The sequence below is a fragment of the Lontra canadensis genome, unplaced genomic scaffold (assembly GCF_010015895.1).
Source record: "Lontra canadensis isolate GAN:19392208 unplaced genomic scaffold, GSC_riverotter_1.0 scaffold4, whole genome shotgun sequence".
Taxonomy (NCBI): Eukaryota; Metazoa; Chordata; class Mammalia; order Carnivora; family Mustelidae; genus Lontra; species Lontra canadensis.
In genome coordinates this window covers 32711626-32736878 of record NW_022630998.1, presented here as the reverse complement: position 1 = coordinate 32736878, position 25253 = coordinate 32711626, and the positions used below count along the sequence as shown (strand labels likewise).

Here is a 25253-nt window from a genome sequence, read left to right as displayed (position 1 = left end):
TGTCAGCAGGTGCACACTGCCAGAAACTGGCTCATCTGCTCCTGCGCGGGGGCTAGCTCGGTCTAGAGGTGCTGCCTGTCACTCCTGCTGGGAGAAAAGGTAGCCTTTTGAGAACTCATTGGACCGATGTGGGGAGCAAGGGATTCACAGCAGGAAAAACATGGAATGGGTTAATGGGGTGTCAGCCAGTGTTGATGACTCAAGGACTAAGGGTTACCTCAGTAGAAGGGGCATTTAAGTGTTTATGCTTTTATCCAAATCCAAGGCAGCCAGATCATAACCATGAAGTCAGCACCCAAGGGACCCAGGATGGGTGGGCTGTGCCTTCTGTTCTAGAACCTTGCCTATATCCTTTCCAGGCTGTGAAGTCTAAGACGGGCCCTGGGGAGCATCTCCGCAACTCCCTATGGCACACGGGGGACACCAGTGACCAGGTCCGGCTGCTATGGAAGGACTCAAGGAATGTGGGCTGGAAGGATAAGGTCTCCTACCGCTGGTTCCTGCAGCACAGGCCCCAGGTGGGCTACATTAGGTATGTGCAGGACACAGCTCCTCACCAGGCAGAGGAAGCGAAGCCCCCCCCCCCCCCGCCCCCCGCCCCAGACCTGCATCACAGGGCTGACCCAGGATGGCCTCCGGGACTGCCGAGACATCTGGCTACAGCTCCCAGCAAAGAAGTGGGAAGGAGACACCCAAGCCCAGACCAACCACATGGATATTAGGGCCAAGCTGAGGGTAGAGGGACCTTCTCCATAGCAGGGTGGGGGTGGGGGTCTCAGCATTGGAGGATGGAGGTGCCCAACTGATCTCCCCTTTCTGCCATGCCGACCAGTGTAGGGGAGATGGGGTTCAGCCTCCCCTGCCCTGGATGGCAACTTATTCATGAAGAGGTCACGGTGCACTGCCATGAGTCCCTAGGGTCCTTCCCTGCTGCACTAGAAACACCATGAAGGCCGTGCCTGGATCTCATTTTACCTCGGTCTCCTCACTGTCAGGCCTTCCCACATGGGGCAGGAACTGATCTTCCTGGGAGCCCACACAATCTGCCTCCTTTCCCTCTAGGATGATTGAAAACCACTCAAAACTATTCTCAGCAGCCGCGGATGGCTTAGGCTGCATCCTTGAAATTGAGACCATGTACTTACTCTCAGTCCTCAGACTTGCAGATCAACACGGAGGTCTCTGACATAGCGCACTGAGGGAAGAGTACCGATCACTGTCTCCTGACCAGGGCAGGAAGGCAGCCTCGTGGAAAAACAATCAGGACGGCTAGTTCACGTTTTGTTCTTCTGTGAGACATTAAGTCCAATATACTGTTTGTCGCACAGGAAGATGATCGTGGTCTCAGCCCTGTGAAGGCTAGTGCCTCCTTTTCTGTCCCAGAATGAAACTGTAGAAAATACAATCTGATCCCTAACCCCTATAACAGAGAAATAAGAATGTATAACAAAATCACGCCAGTGCCTAGACACCACGACTCCACAACATGAAACGGAAGCAGCGACATTCTAATGCGAATTGTTCTGCTGGTGACTCAAGGTCTAAAAGGGAGAACAGCTCTTTTTACGCAAAACAAAGTGCTCCATCATTTCTCAGTTTACCCCAGAAAATTCAGTATATATTAAAGCAGTGCAGAAAATACTTGATGTTCACAAGTAAAAGGAAGTTGGGTTCTAGGTCCAGATAATTATAAACAGGCTCTTCACCTACGCAAGTGTCTGGAGGAACTCTCCAAATGCATACCGCTTGCAAGACAAGCTTCTGTTCTCTCCAGGGCCTTGTAAGCCCTTCAGCATCCCTGGCTTCTATCATAAAATGCCAAAGAAACAGCCAGAAATGTCCCCACACATTTCTAAAACCCTTTTTTACGGAGCGCTACTGCCCCCAGACCGGGACCACTATTCTGAGATTCCAGCAGATTCTGTCATTCAGAACAAAGGAAAAGCAGTGGTTGTGAAGCATGATGTCTGGACAGGGTAACCCAAAGGACAGTGAGGTCACCAAGGCTCTTGGTCCTAGGTCGTAGTGTGGTGTAACTCTGCAGCAGGTACCCGTCGAGTTTGACTGTGTGCCCAACATCATGTTGGACCTTTGGACACCGAGAATTTTGGCGGGCATGAACATACAGTCCCTGACCATGTGGAGCTCCCAGTCTAGTAGGGAAGGGGCAACAGCTAGAGCACAATTGAGGCCTGTGAAAATGGATTATGAAGCAGCAAAGAAGTGGGTCTGAGCTTGACCTCGGTTTGAGTTTCCTGGTGACTGGCTTCGGCTGTGTTGTCTGCAGAGTGCGATTTTATGAAGGCTCCGAGTTGGTGGCTGACTCCGGGGTCACCATAGACACCACCATGCGTGGAGGCCGGCTTGGCGTGTTTTGCTTCTCCCAAGAAAACATCATTTGGTCCAACCTCAAGTATCGCTGCAATGGTAACGTACATTCTCGTTACTATACCATATCAGAATTAGAATCTATCAAGTAACACCACCTTATGTTTATAGCACATTTTCCTCCCAGAAGCCCAAAGCCCGTGCCCCATATTCATTAACATGTAATCATCTCTGTGTAACTGAAGTAAATGGTAGATTTTTTTTTTTTCCTATTTGATAGATGAGGAAATTGAGACCCATAGAATTTAACTGCTTGGCTTAGGATTTGGGGGTTCAGTGAGAAATTCAGTCAGATTTAATTTACAGGCAGCCTTTATTTTCTTATGGCTCAAACATAATCACACTCAAAATCCATTCTGCCTGCTAATTTCCTTTAGGCCTGTGAATGAGCACTCCTGGGCTTTAAGCCAACAATTTGCAAAGCAGCCCGAGGTAGAAAATGGCTGTGGAGCCTTCTGGGGCCTGTTGCTCAGGCTAACAGCGACCCCTACAGGACGCTTGCACAGCACGAGATGGACCAGGATCCCAGTGGAAGGAGCCTTCCTAACACTCTGTGCCTGTTCTTGTTTGCAGACACCATCCCAGAGGACTTCCAAGAGTTTCAAACCCAGAATTTCGATCGCCTGGATAATTAAACCAAGGAGGCAGTCCGTAACTGCTTTTCCAAACACTAAAGCCCTATATTTTTTAACTTCCTACAACTTTTTTTTATATACACCGTGGCTTTCTTTTACCAGTCCAGTTATATAAAACTTTTTATATGAATGTAGCAATAAAGAAGAGATAATTTCTAAAAACCATGTTACTCAGATATTGCTTACATGTGGCTCAGGCTTTGAGGGTGTGTGTGCTGTTCTCAGAGGGATGCACGTTGAACTTGAAGGGGCATCTTTTTCGTTGTTCAGACCGGGTCAGTCGGTGAGACTGAGCAAGTGTGTGAGGCAGAAGGCTCACACCAGAGGTCTCCTCTGTGGTCACTCCAGCTTCCCTTCACAGGAAAGCCTAACAGTGCCATCAGCAGCCTCCCTCTTCTGGGGAAGGAGCCTCAAAAACACCTGCTCAGGGAAACCTTCCCCAAGAAGGCTTTTCCTGACCAATCCTGGAGCAAATTTGTTCAATCTTTTCTGACCCCCTCCCCCACTCCACACACACCTTCCACACCAGCACCTTCAGCGCCTGTTACGCTTGTAAATTTGGCTCCCCCTAGTGGAAGGCAAACTTACTGAGCTAAAGGACCCTGTCTTACTGTCATCCATATCCCCCACACCCAGCTTAGTACCTGGATACAGTAAATACCCAGTACGTGTTTGCTGGCTGATGGGCTGGCCGCCTCTTAAGTTATGAGACAGCAGTGCAGATGGATCCTGTAAACCCTCCTACAACTCAAACAGCTCCTCGCAATATATGCTCCATGATGGTCTCCCTGACATCCCATGAGTGTGGTACAGAGCCGTGCCTCATCTCTACACACTAGCCTTTCTACCATTCCGTTTGTAAGGCAAAGATCCTGGCAAGTTTTTACAAATTCCGTAAGAATTCTCCTTCGAAGAATAGAAGGGTAGTAAACGATCCCTCTATTCCCCAATTCCCGGAGGTCTCTTAAATCCTAAATAAAGGAGAGACACGGTCACCACAGTTGGAGCATGATTTCAGTAGGCAGAAAATACAAGAGCAGACGCATGACCAATGAGAGATATGGAGGGTTTCGCAGTATCCACCCACACATGTAAACCCGACAAAAAGATGTTGCCTCATAATGCAGAACATTTGATCTCCTACATCAAGGTTTTCAGTGAGTGGCCAGAATTCAGGTCTACCAACCGTTCCCTCCACTGACACTGTCTAGTCTCCCAGGGGGATTCTGCCTTTCAAGGATTTCTGTGCCATGTTGCTCTCAAGGGTTTTTCCCCAATCAGTGGGTCTAGATCTACAAATCTTTCCCAATTCCAAAAAACCTTAGGAGGACAAGTTCACTTGGTTGGAGATCTCTTTCGATCTTCTCCTTTTCCTCACTTTTTGTATCTCCCTGGAAGGTTATTTCTGAGTGCTTAGGGACTCTAGGAGCTCTTCCACCCACTGTATCAATAGTACCGTTAGGTTAGACCTTTGTAGCCATTTTAATGCCCTTTTACTGTGCTCGTTTCGGCAGCACATATAATAATGCCCTTTTACTGAGTCTCTGGCACTTTCCTAAGTAGTCTGATGAAAACCACAGATCTACTTCTTGAGAGATTTCATTCTCATCATTGAAGTACATACCAGATCCTGGGCCAGAAATATGTTAATCTCTAGGGGGAGGTTGTGTTGATCAGATCTGGATGTGAATCTGAGATGAATTCTTACAGTATCTTGATCAGACTTGCAGTGAGCCTGGTTTCCTTATCGAAACCATCCTATGGCTCCCATGTTTGCTCCTTCCTGAGGCTGGTGGAAAGAGGAGGCAGCCTTTCTGTGCCCTCCCCACCCTCAAGTCTCCCCACCATGAGCTATGCCATTGCTCTGAGAAAGCAGCATATCCACAGGAAAGTTTCCTTAATCCTGCTAGTATCATCAGCCTGCTGGAGATCAACAATCTAATTGCATCCCTTAGGGAGCTTATTACATTGTTGGGAGGACAAAAGTCATTACATGCAGAGAGCAAACAGATCCAGTGACATGCTGAAGACCGCACTTACAGCTCATGAGAGCCAGCCATCAAGTTTTGAGGAATTATTTGAGTTAGTCAAGCTGTTGATAGTCTGAAATTAGCCATGGTAAAAAATATTTACACCACAGAAATTGGCAAACATTACAAAGCAGGGCACCAGAGAGCTGATCGTCAAACATTTACCAACACACAACTGGGTGGGTATACTATCTTGTCTTCTAGTCATCCCTCCTCAATATCTTGGAAATTGGTGTAGAAAGCTTAAAACTTTCAGAAAATTTTTGTTTAAATGGAGAATTACTGGGACAACTGGGTGACTCCGTTGGTCAAATGGCCAACTCTTGATTTCAGCTCAGGTCATGATCTCGGGGTCTTAAAATCCAGCCCCACAACTGACAGGTGACAGGCCCCTAGCTCAGCGAAGAGTCTGCTTCCCCTCTCCCTCTGTTCCCATACACATACTCACTCTCTCTAAAATAAATAAATCTTTTAAAAAGATTTAAAATGGAGAAGTATCAGAAAAAATATACAGAAAAAGCTTCTTGACAGTGGTCTTGGCAATGATTTTTTTTAATATGATGCCAAGAGCACAAACAGCAAAAACAAAAGTCAGCAACAGAACTACATGAATCTCAGAAACTTCGGCACAGGAAAATAAACTGAATGAAAAGACAACCTACAGAATGAGAGAAAAATTCTGCAGACCGTACATCAGATAAGGGGTTAATATTCAGTACATATAAAGAATCATACTACTCAATAATTTTAAAAATCTGATTTTAAAGTGGAAAGAACTAAATAGTTTTCCAAAGAGGACATCAAAATGGCCAATAGGCCCATGAAAGACCCTCAGGCAACTTCACCAAGCGACAGGGAAATGTAAATCAAAGCCACGAGATTATAATGTAATATATATGTGTATATATATGTGTGTGTGTGTGTGTGTGTGTGTGTGTGTATATGTGTGTGTATATATATACACACACATATATATATATATAAAATAAATGTAAAACCAAGCCATGAGACAGCCTTTTAGAATGGCTGTCATCAAGACAAGAATCTGCAAGGGCTGGCGAGGATCTGGTGAAAAGGGAACCCTTTTACACTGTTGGCGTGAAAGTAAACTGGTCCAATTACTATGAAAACCACTATCAAGTGTCCTCAAAAAATTAAAAATAGGGGGGCGCCTGGGTGGCTCAGTGGGTTAAGCCTCTGCCTTCGGCTCAGGTCATGATCCCAGGGTCCTGGGATCGAGCCCCGCATCAGGCTCTCTGCTCAGCAGAGCCTGCTTCCTCCTCTCTGCCTGCCTCTCTGCCTACTTGTGATCTCTGTCAAATACATAAATAAAATCTTTAAAAAAAATTAAAAATAGGTCTACCATACTGCCCAAGCAATTCTGCTTCCGGGCATATACCCAAAGGAAAGGAAAACAGGCGCCCAACCAGTTATCTGTGCCCCCATGTTTATCACAGCATTATTCACAGTGGCCAAGATATGGAAACAACCTGAATGCCCGTCAATGGATGAGAGGATGAAAAGGGTGTGGTAAATATCCACAATGGAATATCGTTCAGCCCTGAGAAAGGAGAAAATCCTGCCATTTGCCACAACATGACAGACCTTGAGCACAGTATTCTAAGCGAGGTAAGTCAGAGAAAGATAAGTACTTACATATGATATCACTTATATGTGGAACCTAAAAACATCAAACTCCCAAAACACGGAGTAAAATGGTACTTGCCAGAGGATGGGGGTAGGGGGAGAAGATTGATGGTGTTTAAGAGTACAAACTTGCAGTGAGTAGTAAATAAGTCACAGAGATCTGAAGTATAGTATAATGAGTATAGACAGTATTGTGCTACAATCATCAAACTACTAAGGGACTAAAACTTAATTATCCCAACTGCTAAAAGGAAAGAATAATTACATAACATGATAGAAGTGCTAAATATCACTACAATGGCAATCTTCTATTACAAAGGTCTCCAATTAACAAGTCATAATGCTTAAATGTACACATTACATGTCAAATAGACTAAATTAAAAAAGGGGGGAGAAGTGGAAAATTTTGTGAGAATCAGGAAACACTTGAGAAAGTCTAGCCAGATACCAGCAACACAGTATGAGAACAGACTAGCCTATGTGGGACCCTCTCCCCCAAATTGAAACCAGGACTTTTCAATGTTTATACCCAACCCTAGTGCAGAAACTCAAGTTTCTCTGAGTTCTAGTCATGTTATTAAGGTCTTCATTTGAATCTTATTAAGAGTTGGAGCAACCCTCACTCACCAACTAGGATTAACTCATCCTATTGCCTGTCTTCCTCCTGACTGTTCATTGAGACCAAGGGTCCTGAGGGAGGGGTGATGGGGAAAACAAGAAGGATGTCGCTGTGGGGGAAGACCATACCAGGATAGACTCCCGCAGGATGTGGGGAGAGCTCCTGGGGCAGGAGGAGGGCACTGGTTGCCATGAGGAGAAGGCCCAGGGGCATGGAAGCAGGGGCAGAGAGAAAAGGGGAGCACATTTTGTCTTCATCCAACAAAATGGAAGCTCTTCCTCCTTTTCTCCCAGGTTATTATTTCTATGTATGAGAATTATTACAGGTGACTGTCCTCAGATTAATTTTAATGCTGGGCTATGGAATGAAAGAATGAGAAAGATACAGAATCCAGTCACCCATTATTTAAGTATCTATAAACATTCTTTATGACCCAGACTAGAAAGATAACTTGGAATATACTGATACAGCTAAAAAGAATCTGGTCTGGAAGAAACTAGAGAACTAAGTCATTGATGATACGAATCAAGGGGAGTGAGGTGTGAGGCACTCTTGTTAAAGACCATACACTTAGGGTCCCTAAAATCACTGGGTTTATGAGCAGTCAGCCTTCATTTCAAAGTTATGAGCAAAATCCCCTGCAGTGTCCCCAGCTCCATATCTTACATCCTTGCCTACATCTTTGGTTAATAAATAACCTCAGTCCACTGAGAAGCTTACCCTAAATTTCTTGAGACAGTATAGTTTCCTTAATGGGTCAGGGTTTTTTTTATTCCTGAGAAAACTTAAAATTAAGTATAGAGACACTAAACCCACTATCCTAGTATTGTTGTGTAGTGTTTAGGAATTATCTTTGAATATATGGTATTTTTTTTTAAGATTTATTTATTATAGAGAGTGTGAGAGTGAGCGAATGCATGTTGGGGGGGGGAGGCAGAGGGAGAGAATCTCAAGCAGACCCTCTGCTGAGCATGGGAGGGGAAGAGGGGGCTCCATGTCTTGACCTATGAGATCATGACCTGAGCTGAAACCAACTCAGGTCATTTAACCAACCAAGCCACCCAAGCACCCCTGAATAGGTGATATTTAAAGTACTGAAGGGGCACCTGGCTGGCTCAGTTGGAAGAGCACATGACTCTTGATCTCATAGTTGTGAGTTTGAGTCCCATGTTGGGTATAGAGATTACTTAAATAAACATTTTTTATTTTTCTTTAAAGTTTTTATTTATTTGACATACAGAGATCATAAGTAGGCAGAGAGGCAGGCAGAGAGAGAGAGAGGAGGAAGCAGGCTCCCTGTGGAGCAGAGAGGCTGATGTGGGGCTCGATCCCAAGACCCTGGGATCACGACCTGAGCCGAAGGCAAGAAGCTTTAACCTGCTGAGCCACCCAGGTGCCCCATAAATAAATACATTTTTTAAAGAATAAAAAATAGCAGCTATCTGGGGCACCTGGGTGACTCAGTGGGTTAAGCCTCTGCCTTCAGCTCGGATCATGATCTCAGGGTCCTGGAATCAAGCCCTGCATGGGGCTCTCTGCTCAGCAGGGAGCCTGCTTTCCCCCTCTCTCTGCCTGCCTCTCTGCCTACTTGTGATCTTTCTCTGTCAGATAAATAAAATCTTAAATAAATAAAATATTTTTTTTTAAGATTTTATTTATTTATTTGACAGAGAGTGATCACAAGTAGGCAGAGAGCAGACAGAGAGAGAGGAGGAAGCAGGCTCCCCGCGGATTCGGGGCTCGATCCCAGGACGCTGGGATCATGACCTGAGCCGAAGGCAGAGGCTTTAACCCACTAAGCCACCCAGGCACCCCAATAAGTAAAATCTTTATTAAAATATCTAAAAAATAGCAGCCATCCAAAAAAAATGAAATCTTTTTTTTGCAACGAGGTGGATGTTACTAGAGGGTATTATGCTAAGCGAAATAAGTCCATCAGAGAAAGACAATTATCATATGATCTCTCTGATATGAGGAATGTAAGAAACAAGACAGAGGATCACAGGGGAAGAGAGGTTAAAGTGAAACAAGACAAAACAAGAGAGGGAGACAAGCCGTAAAAGAATCTTGATCATAGGAAACAAACTGACGGCTGCTGGAGGGGAGGTGGAGTGGGGGATGGGGTAACTGGGTCATGGCTCTGACTCACACAAGCTGAATTGCGCTCTGAGGGAGTAAGCGCAGAGCCCACCCCACCCAACCCCGCCTGAATGTGAGCGTCGTCCGTTGTCGGGGGAACAGGAACTATGAAAGGGAAATGGGGTCAGTGTCTTAAGGAGCTACCCCACCACAGTCTGAACCACCTCAAATATTGATGATCTAAAGTGTAGGATCCTCTCTGGGTTTCTGGGACCTACAGAAAAGGAAAAGGAGAAAAACAGCTACCAAGAATACTGTTTGGACAAGTTAGACTTACGGGATGAAATCAGAGTTGCTCAAAAGGCAGCGGGGTGGGGTGGGGGGAGATGTGGCAAAAGAAGAAGGAAAAGGGATTTCCCCGAGGCTGGAGGAGCAGAAGGGTGGTGGGGGTCCAGAGTGGCCTTGTCTGCCACACCCCTACGTGGTGTGAGAAAGCATGAGAAGCCTCTCAGGGGGTACCCGCTCCTGACTGTGGCCTGGGCATCCGGCCTATACCCCGCAGCAGTGCCCAGGGAGCCGCCCTCGGGAGGACAGGCAGACCCATCGTGAGGAGCACCAAGGTAGACAACCCGAATAAAAGGACCACCTTCTCTCCCTCTCCTTAAGTCAGGGAACCCAGGGACGGGTGGAGGAAGGAGTCCCATTAAAAACTGACAATGCAGGGGCACCTGGGTGGCTCAGTCAGTTGAGCGGCTGCCTTTGTCTCGGGTCGTGATCCCAGGGTCTTGGGATCGAGCCCTGCATTGGGCTCTCTGCTCAGCGGGGAGCCTGCCTCTTCCTCTCCCTCTGCTTGCTGCTCTGCCTACTTGTGGTCTCTCTCCATCTCTCTAATAAATAAATAAAATCTTAAAAAAAAAGAACTGACTATGCAGGCTGATGGAGTGAGAGGGCAGGGGGATGGAGCAAGAGCAGGGAGCAGGGCTCTGTTTAGCCCTAACAGACGGGAGCTGACAGAAGAAAAGTTAAGGAAGGGAGGACATGAGGGCCAGGGCCAAACCACCTGTGTTCAGGGGAAGGAAGGAAGCCACAGGGAGAACCAGGACCACCTCCAGGCCCCACACTCCCAACTCCAGAAGGTGTTTCTGGTGACACTGTCCCTCTAACCCTGTCACCAGAGGCCAAAGCAGGCAGACTTGGACCCTCTTTTCTGCAGAAAGAGGGAGTCTGTCAAGCATATCCACTATTCTAAAACTCCTGCACCTGTGTAGTTTCTAGAAGAAGAAATGGAAGAGAATCAAAGTTAAGAAAGTATCAAGGAAACCAATCAACAGTTTAAACTGATTCAGCAGAATACTAGCTAAGAGACATATGGGTGATTAGATGATATAAATGGGAAAAAATAAAATGGAAGTCAAACAACCTCAGCTTTACCTCCTAATTCACATCACCAAGGTTGGACCCCAGCTCAGTTTCTTGAGCTCCTACAAACTGACCTGGATTAGTCAACTTCTACTATTGGATTTGCTTCTAAAACTGAAAGATGCCTGTGTTTAGGGAATGGGAGAAGATATTCGCAAATGACACTACAGATAAAAGGCTGATATCCAAGATCTATAAAGAACTCCTCAAACTCAACACACACAAAACAGATAATCACGTCAAAAAATGGGCAGAAGACATGAACAGACAATTCTCCAAAGAAGACATACAAATGGCTAACAGACACATGAAAAAATGTTCATCATCATTAGCAATCAGGGAGATTCAAATCAAAACCACATTGAGATACCACCTTACACCAGTTCGAATGGCCAAAATTAACAAGACAGTAAACAACAAGTGTTGGAGAGGATGTGGAGAAAGGGGAACCCTCTTACACTGTTGGTGGGAATGCAGGTTGGTGCAGCCACTTTGGAGAACAGTGTGGAGATTCCTCAAGAAATTAAAAATAGAGCTTCCCTATGACCCTGCAATTGCACTACTGGGTATTTACCCCAAAGATACAGATGTAGTGAAAAGAGCCATATGTACCCCAACGTTCATAGCAGCAATGGCCACAGTTGCCAAACTGTGGAAAGAGCCAAGATGCCCTTCAACAGATGAATGGATAAAGAAGATGTGGTCCATATCTACAATGGAGTATTACGCCTCCATCAGAAAGGATGAATACCCAACTTTTGCATCAACATGGACAGGACTGGAGGAGATTATGCGGAGTGAAATAAGTCAAGCAGAGAAAGTCAATTATCATGTGGTTTCACTTACTTGTGGAGCATAAGGAATAACACGGAGGACATAGGGAGATGGAGAGGAGAAGTGAGTTGGAGGAAATGGGGCGGGGGGTGGAGATGAACCATGAGAGACTGTGGACTCTGAGAAACAAACTGAGGGTCTCTGAGGGGACTGGGGTGGGGAATGGGTGAGCCTGGTGGTGGGTATTAAGGAGGGCATGTAATGCATGGAGCACTGGGTGTGGTGCATAAACAATGAATGCTGGAACACTGAAAAAATAAAAATTTTTTTTAAATGCCTGTGTTCGGACCAAGCCACGTTCTGCTCCTAGAAATTCCACAAACAGCCACTGAGCCGAGTGCTCCATGTGGGTGGGGGAACCCAGGTCTTGACCCCACCCTTGAGGGGCAGCTCTTAGAAGTCACAGCTTTGGTTCCAAGTACCCTGAAGAAAAGATTCATTTCAAACCTTTACCCAAGCTATGATCTAGCACACAAGTCTCCCTTCACTAAGCTTACCTTGCTAAGCAGTATCAGAATTTTTTAAAGATTTTATTTATTTATTTGAGAAAGAGAGAGAGAGCGCGAACGAGCATGAAATGGATAAGGTCAGAGAGAGAAGCAGGCTCCCGGCTGCTCAGGGAGCAGGATGCAGAACTTGATCCCAGGACTCCAGGATCATGATCAGAGCCGAAGGCAGACGCTTCACCAAATGAGCCACCCAGGCACCCTAAGTAGTATCAGATTTATACATTATAAAACACAATAGGAAATCACTGTCAGGAACATATGTCTCAACAACAAAAAAAGTTTCCTAACTAAATGTGAATATCTCTTACCATATCTGGGCTGGGGGAGGAGGGGTCTTCTAAATAGCTGTGGTTGCTCTTTTGATAGAACACAGTAGAAAAACAATGGAGGTCTAATGTCGGAAAATTCTCATTAAAAATGTTCTCCAGGGGCAGCTAGGTGGCTCAATCGGTTAACTGTCTGCCTTCAGCTGGGGTTGTGATCCCAGGGTCCTGGGATAGAATCCTGTGTTGGGCTCCCTGCTCAGTGGGGACCCTACTTCTCCTTCTGTCCCTCCTCCAACCCCACGCTGTTCTCTCGCTCTCTCATACAAATTAACAAAATATTTTTTTTTAAAAAGAAGGAAAGAAAAAACGTTCTCCATTAGTTTATATTTAATGCATTATCCTCCCAAGAAGCCCATCTCACTCCCACTCCTCTTCCACCACACTTCTGAGGAACAGGGGTTGAGAACTAACATCTCAAAAGTCCCTTCCAGCCTGTGGTTTCTGCAAGCTGCTGGAGGATGAGTACTGTGCAGTATTTCTCTGTACCCTGCCCTCGGCCCCTCAATAAAGCATTAGCCGAATCAGAAAAGCCTGTTGCCTCAATCAAGCCCCAAAGAGGCTTCAAATTCTTGTCTTTCTCCATAGAAGCCACGAGGGGGCAGCAATCCTCCAAAAATAGCCCTGGTCTTAGCAAGCTGCTCTTTTCCCGCTAAAAAACAATTCCTGAGGTTCATTAGAAATAAAGTAACAACTACAACTGATTAAATACTTACTTTGCTCCTAGTATCAGCACTGTTAATGGTCCTGTACTTCAGATCCCTTATTTATCCAAACATTCAACTAAATAAAACCAACAACCACACACGAAAACAAATGAAATTTGAATTCTTGCAAATTCAGCACTAAATAAATACAGAAGCCTCATTTTCTTTGTTTCCTTTCCAGAATTGCCTAGAGAAAACCGTCTTGTTCCTCAGCCTAATTCATGTGACACAGTCTTCTCTGTGAGCTGACTTCATCTGCCCATTCATCACTCACCACTCATCAGTCAAACACCTACTGAACAACGGCTGTGTGCCAGGCACTGTGCTAGACCCCATGAGGGTCACAAAAAAATATAGGTAAATCCAACTGGCTTTAGTCCAATTCTCTGCATGAGTGAAAGCCATTTTCACTCGAATGCTGATAAGTGCAAAACTGTAACCTGGTTTAGGACCAGACGAAACTTAAAGCAGCTGTGTGGATTCCCTTGCTCTCTGACTCTACCTGTAAAGTTCTTCTACTGGAAGAACTCCTACTTCCTTAGTCCTGAGAGTTTTTAGCTAGGCCAAAAACAAGCCTTGTCCTAAACGTCCCACCGGGTAGAGTGACTTTCCAGGGAACAAAGGGGAGCTTCCCAGGCAGGGACAAGCAGCTTGACAAAAATTGATTCAGTCAAAAACTGTTTGGCCTGCAGTGTTCTCATTATTCTTGGGGTTTTTTGTTTGGTTGGTTAAATTCTGCAACCATTTAGAAGTCGGAAGAATTTGTAGTCCAAGATGGCAATGTAAGACCCTGAATTCGCCTCCTCCACAGACACACCAAATCTACCCCATCTACAGAGCGATTCCTCCTGAAGAAGGGCTGAGGCCTGTCTGAGCGGCTTCCCCACAACAAATGATAGACCCCACAGAGAACGTAGTCAAGAGACGGAGACACAGTAACAAGGGGAACCCTCAGCCCCAATGCCGTAAACTGCACTGGGGAGGGATGGTACCCAGTGAGCACATTTACACTCCCTGAGGCACAGAAAAAAAGCTATAGTTTAAAAGGGTAATTAGAGGGGCACCTCAGTGGCTTAGTGGGTTAAGTATCTGACTCTTGATTTCAGCTCAGGTCATGATCTCTGGGTCATGAGACCGAGCCCTGTGTCAGGCTCCACACTGAGTACAGAGCCGGCTTGAGAGTCAGTCTCTCCATTTCTCTCTGCCCCTACCCCCTGCTCACTCATTCTCGCTCAAAAAAATAAATAACGAAATTTTAAAAAAAATAAAAAATTAAAGGGCAACCAGCATATAAAGGAACCATCCTAGAACCCTGCCAGACTGTGGGAGAGCTGCTGGAATGCTCTCAGGGTTAGAAGGACTGGTGAGCACCACAGTTTATGTCCCAACCCCCAGAATCCACCTTGATGGTATGGACAGGAGCAGGGTCTGCACCACAGCTCGTCTGCCACCTCAGTGAGCCCCAGATCCCCCAGCCCATTCCATCGCCAACCATCCCATGAAGGTGGCCCCAGCATGGTGCCCATGGAAACACCCCTGATCAGTCACTTCAAGATGGCACAGGTTGCAAAGCTCCCTGGAACACTCCAGGCCTACATTATTTTGTCCCCAGATGACCTGCCAGGGTACCGCCAATGCAGTGCAATCCATGGCCCTCAGGGACATACCAACCTTGGCTCCAGTCACCCTGGCCGGGTACCACCTACACAAAAGACCCAGTCCTCTGGTCTGTGCCCACCTCAGCGCCAGCCTAATGCCTGAAAGCTCCCTGCACAAGACAACCTGAAACAGCCTGGGGCTTGTACCCACTTCAGAGTCTGCTATCTTGCCAGAGTACCTTCTGCAGAGAGAGTCTCAGGACCACTCTGGCCCATGCCTACTTCAGTTCCAGCCATCCCAACAGGGCAGCCTAGTACAGAGTGTCCCCAGATGCCCAACCCATGACAGCAACAGCTCCAGCCAACCAACCAAAGGCACCAGGAATGCACAGTCTTCACAGGGGACAACCACATACAAGACCATTGCCTCAAGGTTAGAAGTAGATGTTCCAGGTGCCTGGGTGGCTCAGTCAGTTAAGCATCTGCCTTCAGGTCGGGTCATGATCCCAGCTGAGATGGAGCCCCTTGTCTAGCTCCCTGCTTCGCGAGGGAGACCTGCTTCTCCCTCCCCCACTCCCCCTGCTCCTGATCTCGGTCTTTCTCTCACGCTTTTTCTCTCTGTCTCAAATGAATAAATAGAATCTTTTGAAAAAAATAAAAGAAGTAGATGTTCCACCTAATGCATAGAAACACAGAAAGTCGAGCAAAGTGAGGGAACAGAGGAATATGCTCCAAACAAAAGAATGAAACAAAAGCTGTAGAACTAGAAGTGAAATGGAGATAATCAATCTACCTGATAAAAAGTTCAAAGTAATGGTCATTAAAATGCTAAAAGGACTGAAGAGAAGAGTGGATAAACTCAGTGAGAATTTCAAGAAAGAGATAGAAAATATAAAGAAGAAGGACTCTGACTTGAAGAGTACAATTACTGAAATGAAAACCACACTAGATGGAATTAACCATAGACTAGAGGATACAGAAGAACAGATCAGTGGTCTGGAAGGCAGGACAAGGGAAAACACCTAAGTGGAACAGCAAAAAGAAAATGGGAATTTTTTAAATGAGCATAGGAAAGACTGAGAAGATGGCAGAGTAAATGGACCCTAAGCTTGCCCCATCCCATGGATACAACTAAGTAACACTCACATCAGCATAAACAACAGCCCCTAAAAGACCCAGGGCCGCTCTACACTCCTTATCTAACTTGCTAACACCAAATCCTAACCCTCCCCACCTGCCCCAACCTCCACTCCACCCCCAACAACGGCACCTTACCCCACACACACACTTTGGCAGATCCATCCTTTCCAGTCACACCTGCTGCACTCTCCAGGAGCAGTGATAGTATCCGGTCTCATTTCACAAGCAGACCAGCAAACACCTTGTAAAGACACACCCCACCCCTGTTGAGTAACAAACATTGCCTACAACAGGCAAAGAGGTACTGGACTGAAGGGAAAAGAGGCAAGGATTCAGCAGAAGAGCTCATGCAACACACATAGGAGACACTCCCTGAAGCACTAGGCCCTGGGAAAAAGGGGACAAATCAATGCAGGTCACTACAGGACCTCTTCTTCCTAAGGCCATTGCCATCCAGAGCAAGAGACGGAGGTGAATTAACAGGTGATTTTTTTCTTTTTTTTCTAACAAAACAGACACAAAGACAAAATGAGGAGACAGAGAAATATTCCCAAATGAATGAACAGGACCAAACCAGAGCAAGAGACCTAAGTGAAACAGATGTAAGTAATATGCCTAATAGAGAATTTAAAGTAATGGTCATAAAGATAGTCACTGGAATTGAGAAAAGAGTGAGATCCTTAACAGAGATTTAGAAAACAGCCAGATGGTGTTCTTTATGACTGAATTGTTTTTTATGTAAAAATGAAATATTTCTACCTCTTCACTGCCTCACACAGCTCTAGAATACAATTTCCCTATTTTTTTGGCCACATACTCTGATTACCTCTTACAACAACAATGTGTAAGTTTATTTTCTATAGAGATTGGAAAGATAGATCATGCCAATATCTAGAATACTTGACCAGCATGCTTTCTATCACTGATAATTCTTTAGATGTTTCCTTTACTTTCACAACTCATTACTGATAGGTCATGTACAGTTCTCAGAATGTTGTTTCTTTTGGGAAAACATCAAGTTCTTTTCATACAGAGTTATTGTATCATTGTGCTGTATCCCTGAAACTAACAAAACATTGTGTATCAACTGTACTTCAATAACAATGTAATGAAATGAAATAAGGAATATTTAAGATTCTGAAGACACCTGGATGGCTCAGTCAGTTAAGCGCCTGCCTTTGGCTCAGGTCATGGTCACAGGGTCCCGGGATTGAGAACCACATTGGGTTCCCAACTCAGCATGCTTCTTCCTCTACCTTTCACCCCACTAGTGCTCGTTCTCGGTCTCAAGTAAATAAAGTCTTAAAAAAACAAACAAACAACAAGACCCGCCTATATGCTGACCACAATACACTCATTTCAGACCTAAAGACACATGTAGATGGAGAATGAGGGACTAGAGAAATATGCAAATGGCAGTGTTAGGAGAGCCAGGAGGGGCGCCTGGGTGGCTCAGTGGTTAAGCGTCTGCCTGGCTCAGGTCATGATCCCAGGGTCTTGGATTCCAGCCCCACATCGATCGGGTTCCCTGCTGGGTGGGAAGCCTGCTTCTCCCTCTCCCACTTACCCCTGCTTGTGTTCCTTCTCTCGCTGTGTCTCTCTCAGTCAAATAATAAATAAAATCTAAAAAAAAAAAAAATCTTAAAAAAAAAGAGAGCCAGGATAGCAATATTTATACTGGGCAAAATAGACTTTAAAACAAAGACTATAACAAGAGACAAGAGAAACATCATATAATAATAAAGGTAACAATCTAACAATTGTAATAATTGCAACAATTATAACAATTACAACAATTGTAAATAATAAATAGTAATATAGTAAAAATATAGGACTTTAGCATACCACTTAGATCAATGAACAGGTCATTCAAACAGAAAATCAACAAGGAAACAGTAAGTTTTGAATGACACACTGGACCAGATGGATTTAACAGATATATTCATAACATTCCATCCTAAAACAGCAGAATACACATTCTTTCCAAGTGCACATGGAACATTTTCCAGAACTGTCTCAAGAAATTCAAAAGGACTGAAGTCATTCCATGCATCTTTTCTGACCACAACACTGAGAAACTAGAAATCAACCACAAGAAAACATCTGGAAAGAGCAAAAATACACGAAGGTTAAGTAACATGCTACTCAACAATGAAAGGGTCAACCAAGAAATCAAAGAAATCATAACGTACATGGAAATAGATGGAAATGAAAACACAAAGGTTCAAAATCTTTGGGATGCAGCAAAGGCAGTTCTAAGAAGGCAGTTTATTAACAATATAGGCCCACCTAAAGAAGAAAAAACAACTTAATCTTACAGCTAAAGGAGCTAGAAAAAGAAGAACAAAGAAAACTCAAAACCAGTAGAAGAAAGGAAATAAGATTAGAGCAGAAATATAGAAACTAAAAAAAAAAAAATAGAACTAATCAATGAAACCAGCAGGTGATTCTTTGAAAAGATCAACAAAATTGATTTCCCTCTGACTGCAGTCATAACACCCACACACAAACACACAGAACCCAAATAAAAATCACAAATGAAAGAGAAGAAACAACAACCAACACTATAAAAATACAAAAAATTGCAAGAGAATGTTATGAAAAGCTACATACCAAGAAATTGGACAACCTAGAAGAAATGGATAAATTCCCAGATATATATAACCTACCAAAATTGAAGCATGAAGAAATAGAAAATTTGAACAGTCTGATTGCCAATAATGAAACTGAATCAGTAATTTAAAAACTCCCAACAAACACAAGTCCCGGACCAGATAGGTTCAAAGGTGATTCTACCAAACATTTCAAGAAGAGTTAATACCTATTTTTAAACTATTCCAAAAAATAGAAGAAAATGTCCAAATTTATTCTATGGGGCCAGTATCACCCTGATACCAAAACCAGATAAAGACACCACAAAAGGAAAAAAAAACCACTACAGACCAGTATCTCTGATGAATATAAACGCAAAAACCCTCAATAAAATACTAGCAGACTGAATCCAACAATACATTTAAAAAAAACGATACACCACAAAGAAGTGGAGTTTATTCCCAGGACACAAGTGTAGTTCAGTATTCACAAAACAATCAACATGATAAATCACATAAATAAGAGCAAAAATTAAAACTATATGATCACTCCAATAGATACAGAAAAAGCATTTGACAAATTTCAACATCCATTCATGATAAAAAACCTTCAATAAAGTAAGTCAAGGAACCATACCTCAGTGTACAAAAGCATATCTGAAGAACCCACAGTGAACATCATACTTAATGGGAAAAGAAAAACCTGAGAGCTTTCCTCCTAAGATCAAGGACAAGACAAGGATATCCACTCTCACTACTTTTATTCTATATAGTACAGGAAGCCCTCGTCACAGCAAATAGCAACATAAAGAAAGGAAGGCATCCAAATTTCTCAGGAAGAAATAAAACTTTCACTACTTGTAGACGACATGATACTGTGTGCAAAAGAAGCCACCAAAAAAGCTAGAACTGACAAATGAACTCAGTAAAGTTGTAGGTTATCAAATCAATATTCAGAAATCTGTTGCATTTCTCTACACTGAAAATGAAGCAGTAGAAAGAGAAATTAAGGGATCAATCTCGTTTACAATTGCACCAAAAATAATAAAATGTGTAGGAAGAAACTGAACCAAAGAGGTACAAGACTTATACTCTGAAAACTATAATACACTGATGAAAAAAAATGAAGATGAGACACAGAAATGGAAAGATGTTCCATGTTCATGATATAAAATATTGATAAAAAGGTCTATATTGGGACACCTGGGTAGCTCAGTGGGTTAAGCCTCTGCTTTCGGCTCAGGTCATGATCTCAGGGTCCTGGGATCAAGTCCCGCATCGGGCTCTCTGCTCAGTAGGGAGCCTGCTTCCCCTTCTCTCTCTCTGCCTGCCTCTCTGCCTACTTGTGATTTCTGTCTGTCAAATAAATAAATAAAATCTTTAAAAAAAAAAAAAAAGGTCTATATTACCCAAAGAAATCTACATATTTAATGCAATCCCTATCAAAATACCAACAGCACTGGGGCACCTGGGTGGCTCTGTCAGTTGGTACAATTCCAGACTTCAAGTTATATTATAAAGCTGCAGTAAATAAAACAGTATGGTATAGGCAGAAAAAGTGATAGGGCAACAGAATAGAATAAAAAAAAAAATCGAGAAATAAACCCAGTTATATGGTTAATTTATCCTCAACAAAGAAGAAATGAATATACAATTGGAAAATAGATGGTCTTTTCAATAAATGGTGTTGGGAAAACTGGACTTACATAGAAAAGAATAAAACTGAATCATTCTCTTTCACTATACAGAAAAATAAACTCAAAATGGATTAAAGATCTAAATGTGAAACATGAAACCATAAAAATCTTAGAACAGAACATAAGTAGTCGTTTCTCTGACATCGGCCAGAGCGATATTTTTCTAGATAGGTTCCCCAAGTCAAAGGAAACAAAAGCAAAAATAAACTATCAGAACTATATTAAAATAAAAAGCTTCTGCCCAGTGAAGAAACAATCAACAAAACTAAAAGGCACCTACTGATGGGAGAAGATGTTTGCAAATGACATATCTGACAAAGGGTTAGTATCCAAAATATATAGAGAACTTACAAAATTCAACACCCAAAAAAACAAATAATCCAATCTGAAAATGGGCAGAATACATGAAGAGCCATTTCTCCACAGATGACATATAGATGGCCAGCAAAATATGAAATGACGTTCAACATCAATCGTATCAGGGAAATGCAAAGCAATACTGCCATAAGATATCACCTCCTACCTGTCAGAATGGCTAAAAGCAAAAACACAAGAAATGACAGGTATTGGCAAGGATGTGGAGAAAAAAGGAGCCCTCTTGCACTGTTGGGAATGCAAACTTATACAGCCACCATGGAAAAGAGAATGGAGTTTCCTCAAAAAGTTAGAAACAGAACTACTCTATAATCTACCAATGGCAATAAAGGGTTTTTACAAAAGAAAAAAGAAACAAACAGTAATTCAAAGGGATACATGCATGTGCATGCACGTGCATGTGCACGCGCACACACACACACACACACACACACACACGGGAATATTATTCAGCCATAAAAAGGAATGAAAACTTGCCATTTGCAATGACATGAATGGAGCTAGAGAGTCAAATGCTAAGTGAAATATGTCCATCAGAGACAAATACCATATGATTTCACACATATGTGGTATTTAAGAAACAAAACATATGAGCTAAGGAAAAAAGAGACAGAGAGCCAAACCAACAGACTCTTTAATATAGAGAACAAAATGATGGTTACCAGAGGCAGGGGAGGTGAGGGGATGGGTTAAAAGGTGATAGAGACTAAGGAGTGTACTTGTCCTGATGAGCACTGGGTGACTATGGAATTGTTGAATCATGACATTGTATACTTGAAACGAATATAACATCGTATATTAACTATACTGGAATTAAAGTTGAAACTTAATAAACAAAGAGTGGCTGGCTGGCTCAGTTGGTTAAGCATACAACTCTTGATTTCAGCTCAAGTCACGATCTGGGGGTTGTGAGATCGAGCCTCATGTCAGGCTCCACACTCAGTGTGGAGTCTGCATGAGATTCTCTCTCTCCCTCTTCCTCTGCCCTCCGTGTCATTTGCATGCACTGTCTCTAAATATATAAAATCTGAAAAAAAAAAAAAAAAAAAAAAAAAATATGAGGATAGAGTACAGGATCTCTTAGATAAATAACATCAAGCCAAGAGACACTTACATTATGGAGGTCCCAGAAGGAGAAGAGAAAGATAAGGGGGCAGAAAATTATTAATAATTTTAATTTATTAAAATAATTTTAAATGATATTATTATTGATATTATTTATTTGAATAAATAATAGCTGAAAAATTCCCTAACCTGGGTAAGGAAAAAGGTATCCAGGTTCACGAAGCACAGAGAGTTCCATATCATGAACCTAGGGAGGTCCACATCATGTCACATAATAAATAAAATGTCAAAGATGAAGGAGAGAATTTTAAAAGTGACAAGATAGAAGCAACTAGTCATAAACAAAGAAAATCCCATAAAATAACAGCTGATTTTTCAGCAGAAATTTTATAGACCAAAATGGGGTGGCATGATATATTCAAAGTGTTGAAAGGAAAACAAAACAAAACAAAACAAAACAAAACAACCACCTACAACCAAGATTACACTATTCAGCAAGACAATCATCCAGAATTGATAAATAGTTTCCCAAACAAAATCTGAGTTCATCACCACTAAACCAGCCAGCCTTACAACGAATGTTAAAAGGACTTCTTTAAGTGGAAAATAAAAGGCCATACTTAGAAAAAAAAGATTCTAAGAGAAAAAATTGGGGGGCACCTGGCAGTCTCAACCAATAGAGCATGCAACTCTTGGTCTCAGGGCCGTGAGTTTAAGCCCCACAGTGGGTGCAGAGTTTACTTAAAAATAAAATCTTAAAAAAATAAACAAACGAAAGGAAACAATTTCATTCAAAATCAAACATACAGTAAAGGTAGTACAACCATCATATATATAGCTAGATGAAGGTTAAAAGACAAAAGTAGTAAAATCAGTTACATCTAAAAAATTAATTGAGAGTTGGGGCACCTGGGTGGCTGAATCAGTTAAGCATCAGACTCTTGGTTTCAGCTCAGGTCACGATCTCAGGATCATGGGATCAAGCCCCGTGTTGGGTTCTGCACTCAGCATGGCATCTGCTTTGGAGTCTCTTTTCCTCTCCTTCCCACTCACTCATGCTCTCTTACTTTCTCTCAAATAAATAAATAAGTCTTTAAAAAATTTAGTTAAGAGGACTTACAAAACAAAATGATGTAAAATATGAAAACCTATTCCTAAAATGTGGATGAAGGACTAAAAGTTCTTTTTAGAATGTATTCAAACTCAAGTTACATAGACTGCTATATACACAGAATGTCCTATATGAACCTCATGGTAACCACAAATCAAAAACCTGTAATAATATAAATATATTTATAATTGTATTATTGTAATAATATAAATATATTATATATAATATATAATATAAATATAAATATAAATATAAAAAATAAAGAGAAAGAAGGCCAAGCACATCTCTTAAAAAAAAAACCCATCAATCATAAGGAAAGAGAACAGAAGAAAGGAACAGAGAACTACAAAAACAACCAGAAAACAATAATAAAATAGCAATAAGTACATATCAATAATTCCTTTAATTTGCAAATAGTCGAAATGCTCCAATTGAAAGACAGGCAAGATGGATTAAACAAACCAAGACCCATTTATATGCTGCCTACAAGAAACTGACTTCAGAATTAAAGATACACACAAACTGAAAGTTTGTATGGAAAGGTATGGAAAAAACTTTCCACACACAAAAACATTCCACATAAAGCCAGGGTAGCAATACCTTGATCAGATAAAATGGACCTGAAGACAAAGGTTTTAACAAGAAGTAAAGAAGGACATTACATAATGATAACAGTGAAGCTATAACAATTTTAACATCTATATACCCCACTTTGGAGCCCCAAAATACATAAAGCAAATATTAACTAACATAAAGAGAGAAACTGACTGTAGTACAATACTAATAGGAGACTTAACACCCCACTTCCATCAATGGATAGATCATCCAAGCAGAAAATCAAAAAGGAAACAGTGGTGTTTTTTTTCTTCCTCCCCACTCTCTAGCAACAATGTTTTTAAATGACACAGTAGACCAAATGGACTTAAGAGATATATACAGAATATTCCATCCAAAACAACAGAATACATGTTTTTTTCAAGTGCACATGGAACAGTACCCAGTATAGATCACACATTAGTCCACAAAACAAGTTGCACTAATTTTAGAAGGAAATCACATCAAACATCTTTTCCAACCACAACAGTATGAAACTAGAAATCAATTACAAGGGGGAAAAAAATGGAATAGACACAAACACATAAAGACTAAACAACATGCTACTAAACAAACAATGGGTCAATGAAGACATCAAAGAGGAAATCAAAATATACATGGGGATAAGTGAAAATAACACACAGCAATCGGAAATTTGGGGGACACAGCAGAAGCAGTTCTGAGAGGGAGATTAGAGCAATACAAGCCTACCTCAAGACACAAGAAAAATCTCAAACCATCTAACCTTACACCTAAAGGGACTAGAAAAAGAAGAACAAACAAAGCACAAAATTAGTAGAATGAAGGAAATAGTAAAGATCAGAGCAAAACAAATGAAAGAGACTTAAAAAAATAAATAAATAAATAAATAAAACATTAATGAAACCAAGAGCTGGTTCCTTGAAAAGATAAACGGAATGAATAATCTTTAGCCAGATTCAAAAAGAAAGAGAAAAGACCCAAATAAAATCAGAAATGAAAGAGAGTTAACAACTGACACCACAAAAATATAAAGGACTCAGGGTGTCTTGATGGCTCAGTTGGTTAAGCATCCAACTCTTGATTTCAGCTCAGGTCATGATCTCAGGGTGCTGGGACTGAGCCCCACATCAGACTACACACTCAGCATGGAGTCGGCTTAAGGATTCTTCTCCTCTCCTCCTGCCCCTCCCCCTGCTCACATTCTCTTTAAAATAAATAAATCTTTTTTAAAAATACAAAGGATAAGCGATTACTATGAAGAATTATACATCAACAAATTGGACAATCTAGGAAAAAACAGATAAATTTCTAGAAACATATTCTCCCAAAACTGAATCAGGAAAAAATAGAAAGTCTCTACAGACTGATTACTAGTAACAAAAATGAATCAGTAATCAAAAAACTCCAAATGAACAAAAGTCCAGGACCAGATGGATTAACTAAATGGCAAATTATACCACTCATTTAAAGAATTAATACTCACTCTCCTCGAACTATTTCAGAAAATAGAAGAGCCTGGGAAGCTTCCAAATACATTCTATGAAGTCAGCACTATTGATGCCAAAAGTAGACAGGGACACTACAAAAAAAGAAAACCACAGACCAATATTCCTATTGAACATAGATGCAAAAATCCTTAAACTGTTAGCAAACCAGGGGTACATGGGTGGCTCAGCTGGTGGGGCACCTGACTCCTGATTTCAGCTTAAGTCTTGATCTTGAGGTCCTAAGATTGAACCCTATGATGAGCTCCATGCTAGACGTGGAGCTTGCTTGGGATGCTCTTTCTCCCACTCCTTCTGCCCCGCCCCCTTCTCACACACACTCGCTCTCATAAAATATATTTTATATATATATTAGCAAATCACATTCACCAATACTTTAAAAGAATCATTCACCATACTCAAAGG

The 25253-nt window shown here is 42.2% G+C and overlaps 1 protein-coding gene across 1 annotated transcript in view; it reads left to right on the top strand.

The window, feature by feature from the left end:
- Nucleotides 1-3193, top strand: part of THBS4 (thrombospondin 4) — a 43627-nt gene extending 40434 nt beyond the window's left edge. Inside the window, exons 20-22 of the mRNA XM_032847723.1 lie at nucleotides 360-532; nucleotides 2288-2427; nucleotides 2962-3193. Coding sequence (XP_032703614.1) covers nucleotides 360-532; nucleotides 2288-2427; nucleotides 2962-3023 — 375 coding nt within the window. The 3' untranslated portion in view covers nucleotides 3024-3193. The remainder of the gene's footprint in view (nucleotides 1-359; nucleotides 533-2287; nucleotides 2428-2961) is intronic.
- Nucleotides 3194-25253: the final 22060 nt, after the last annotated feature.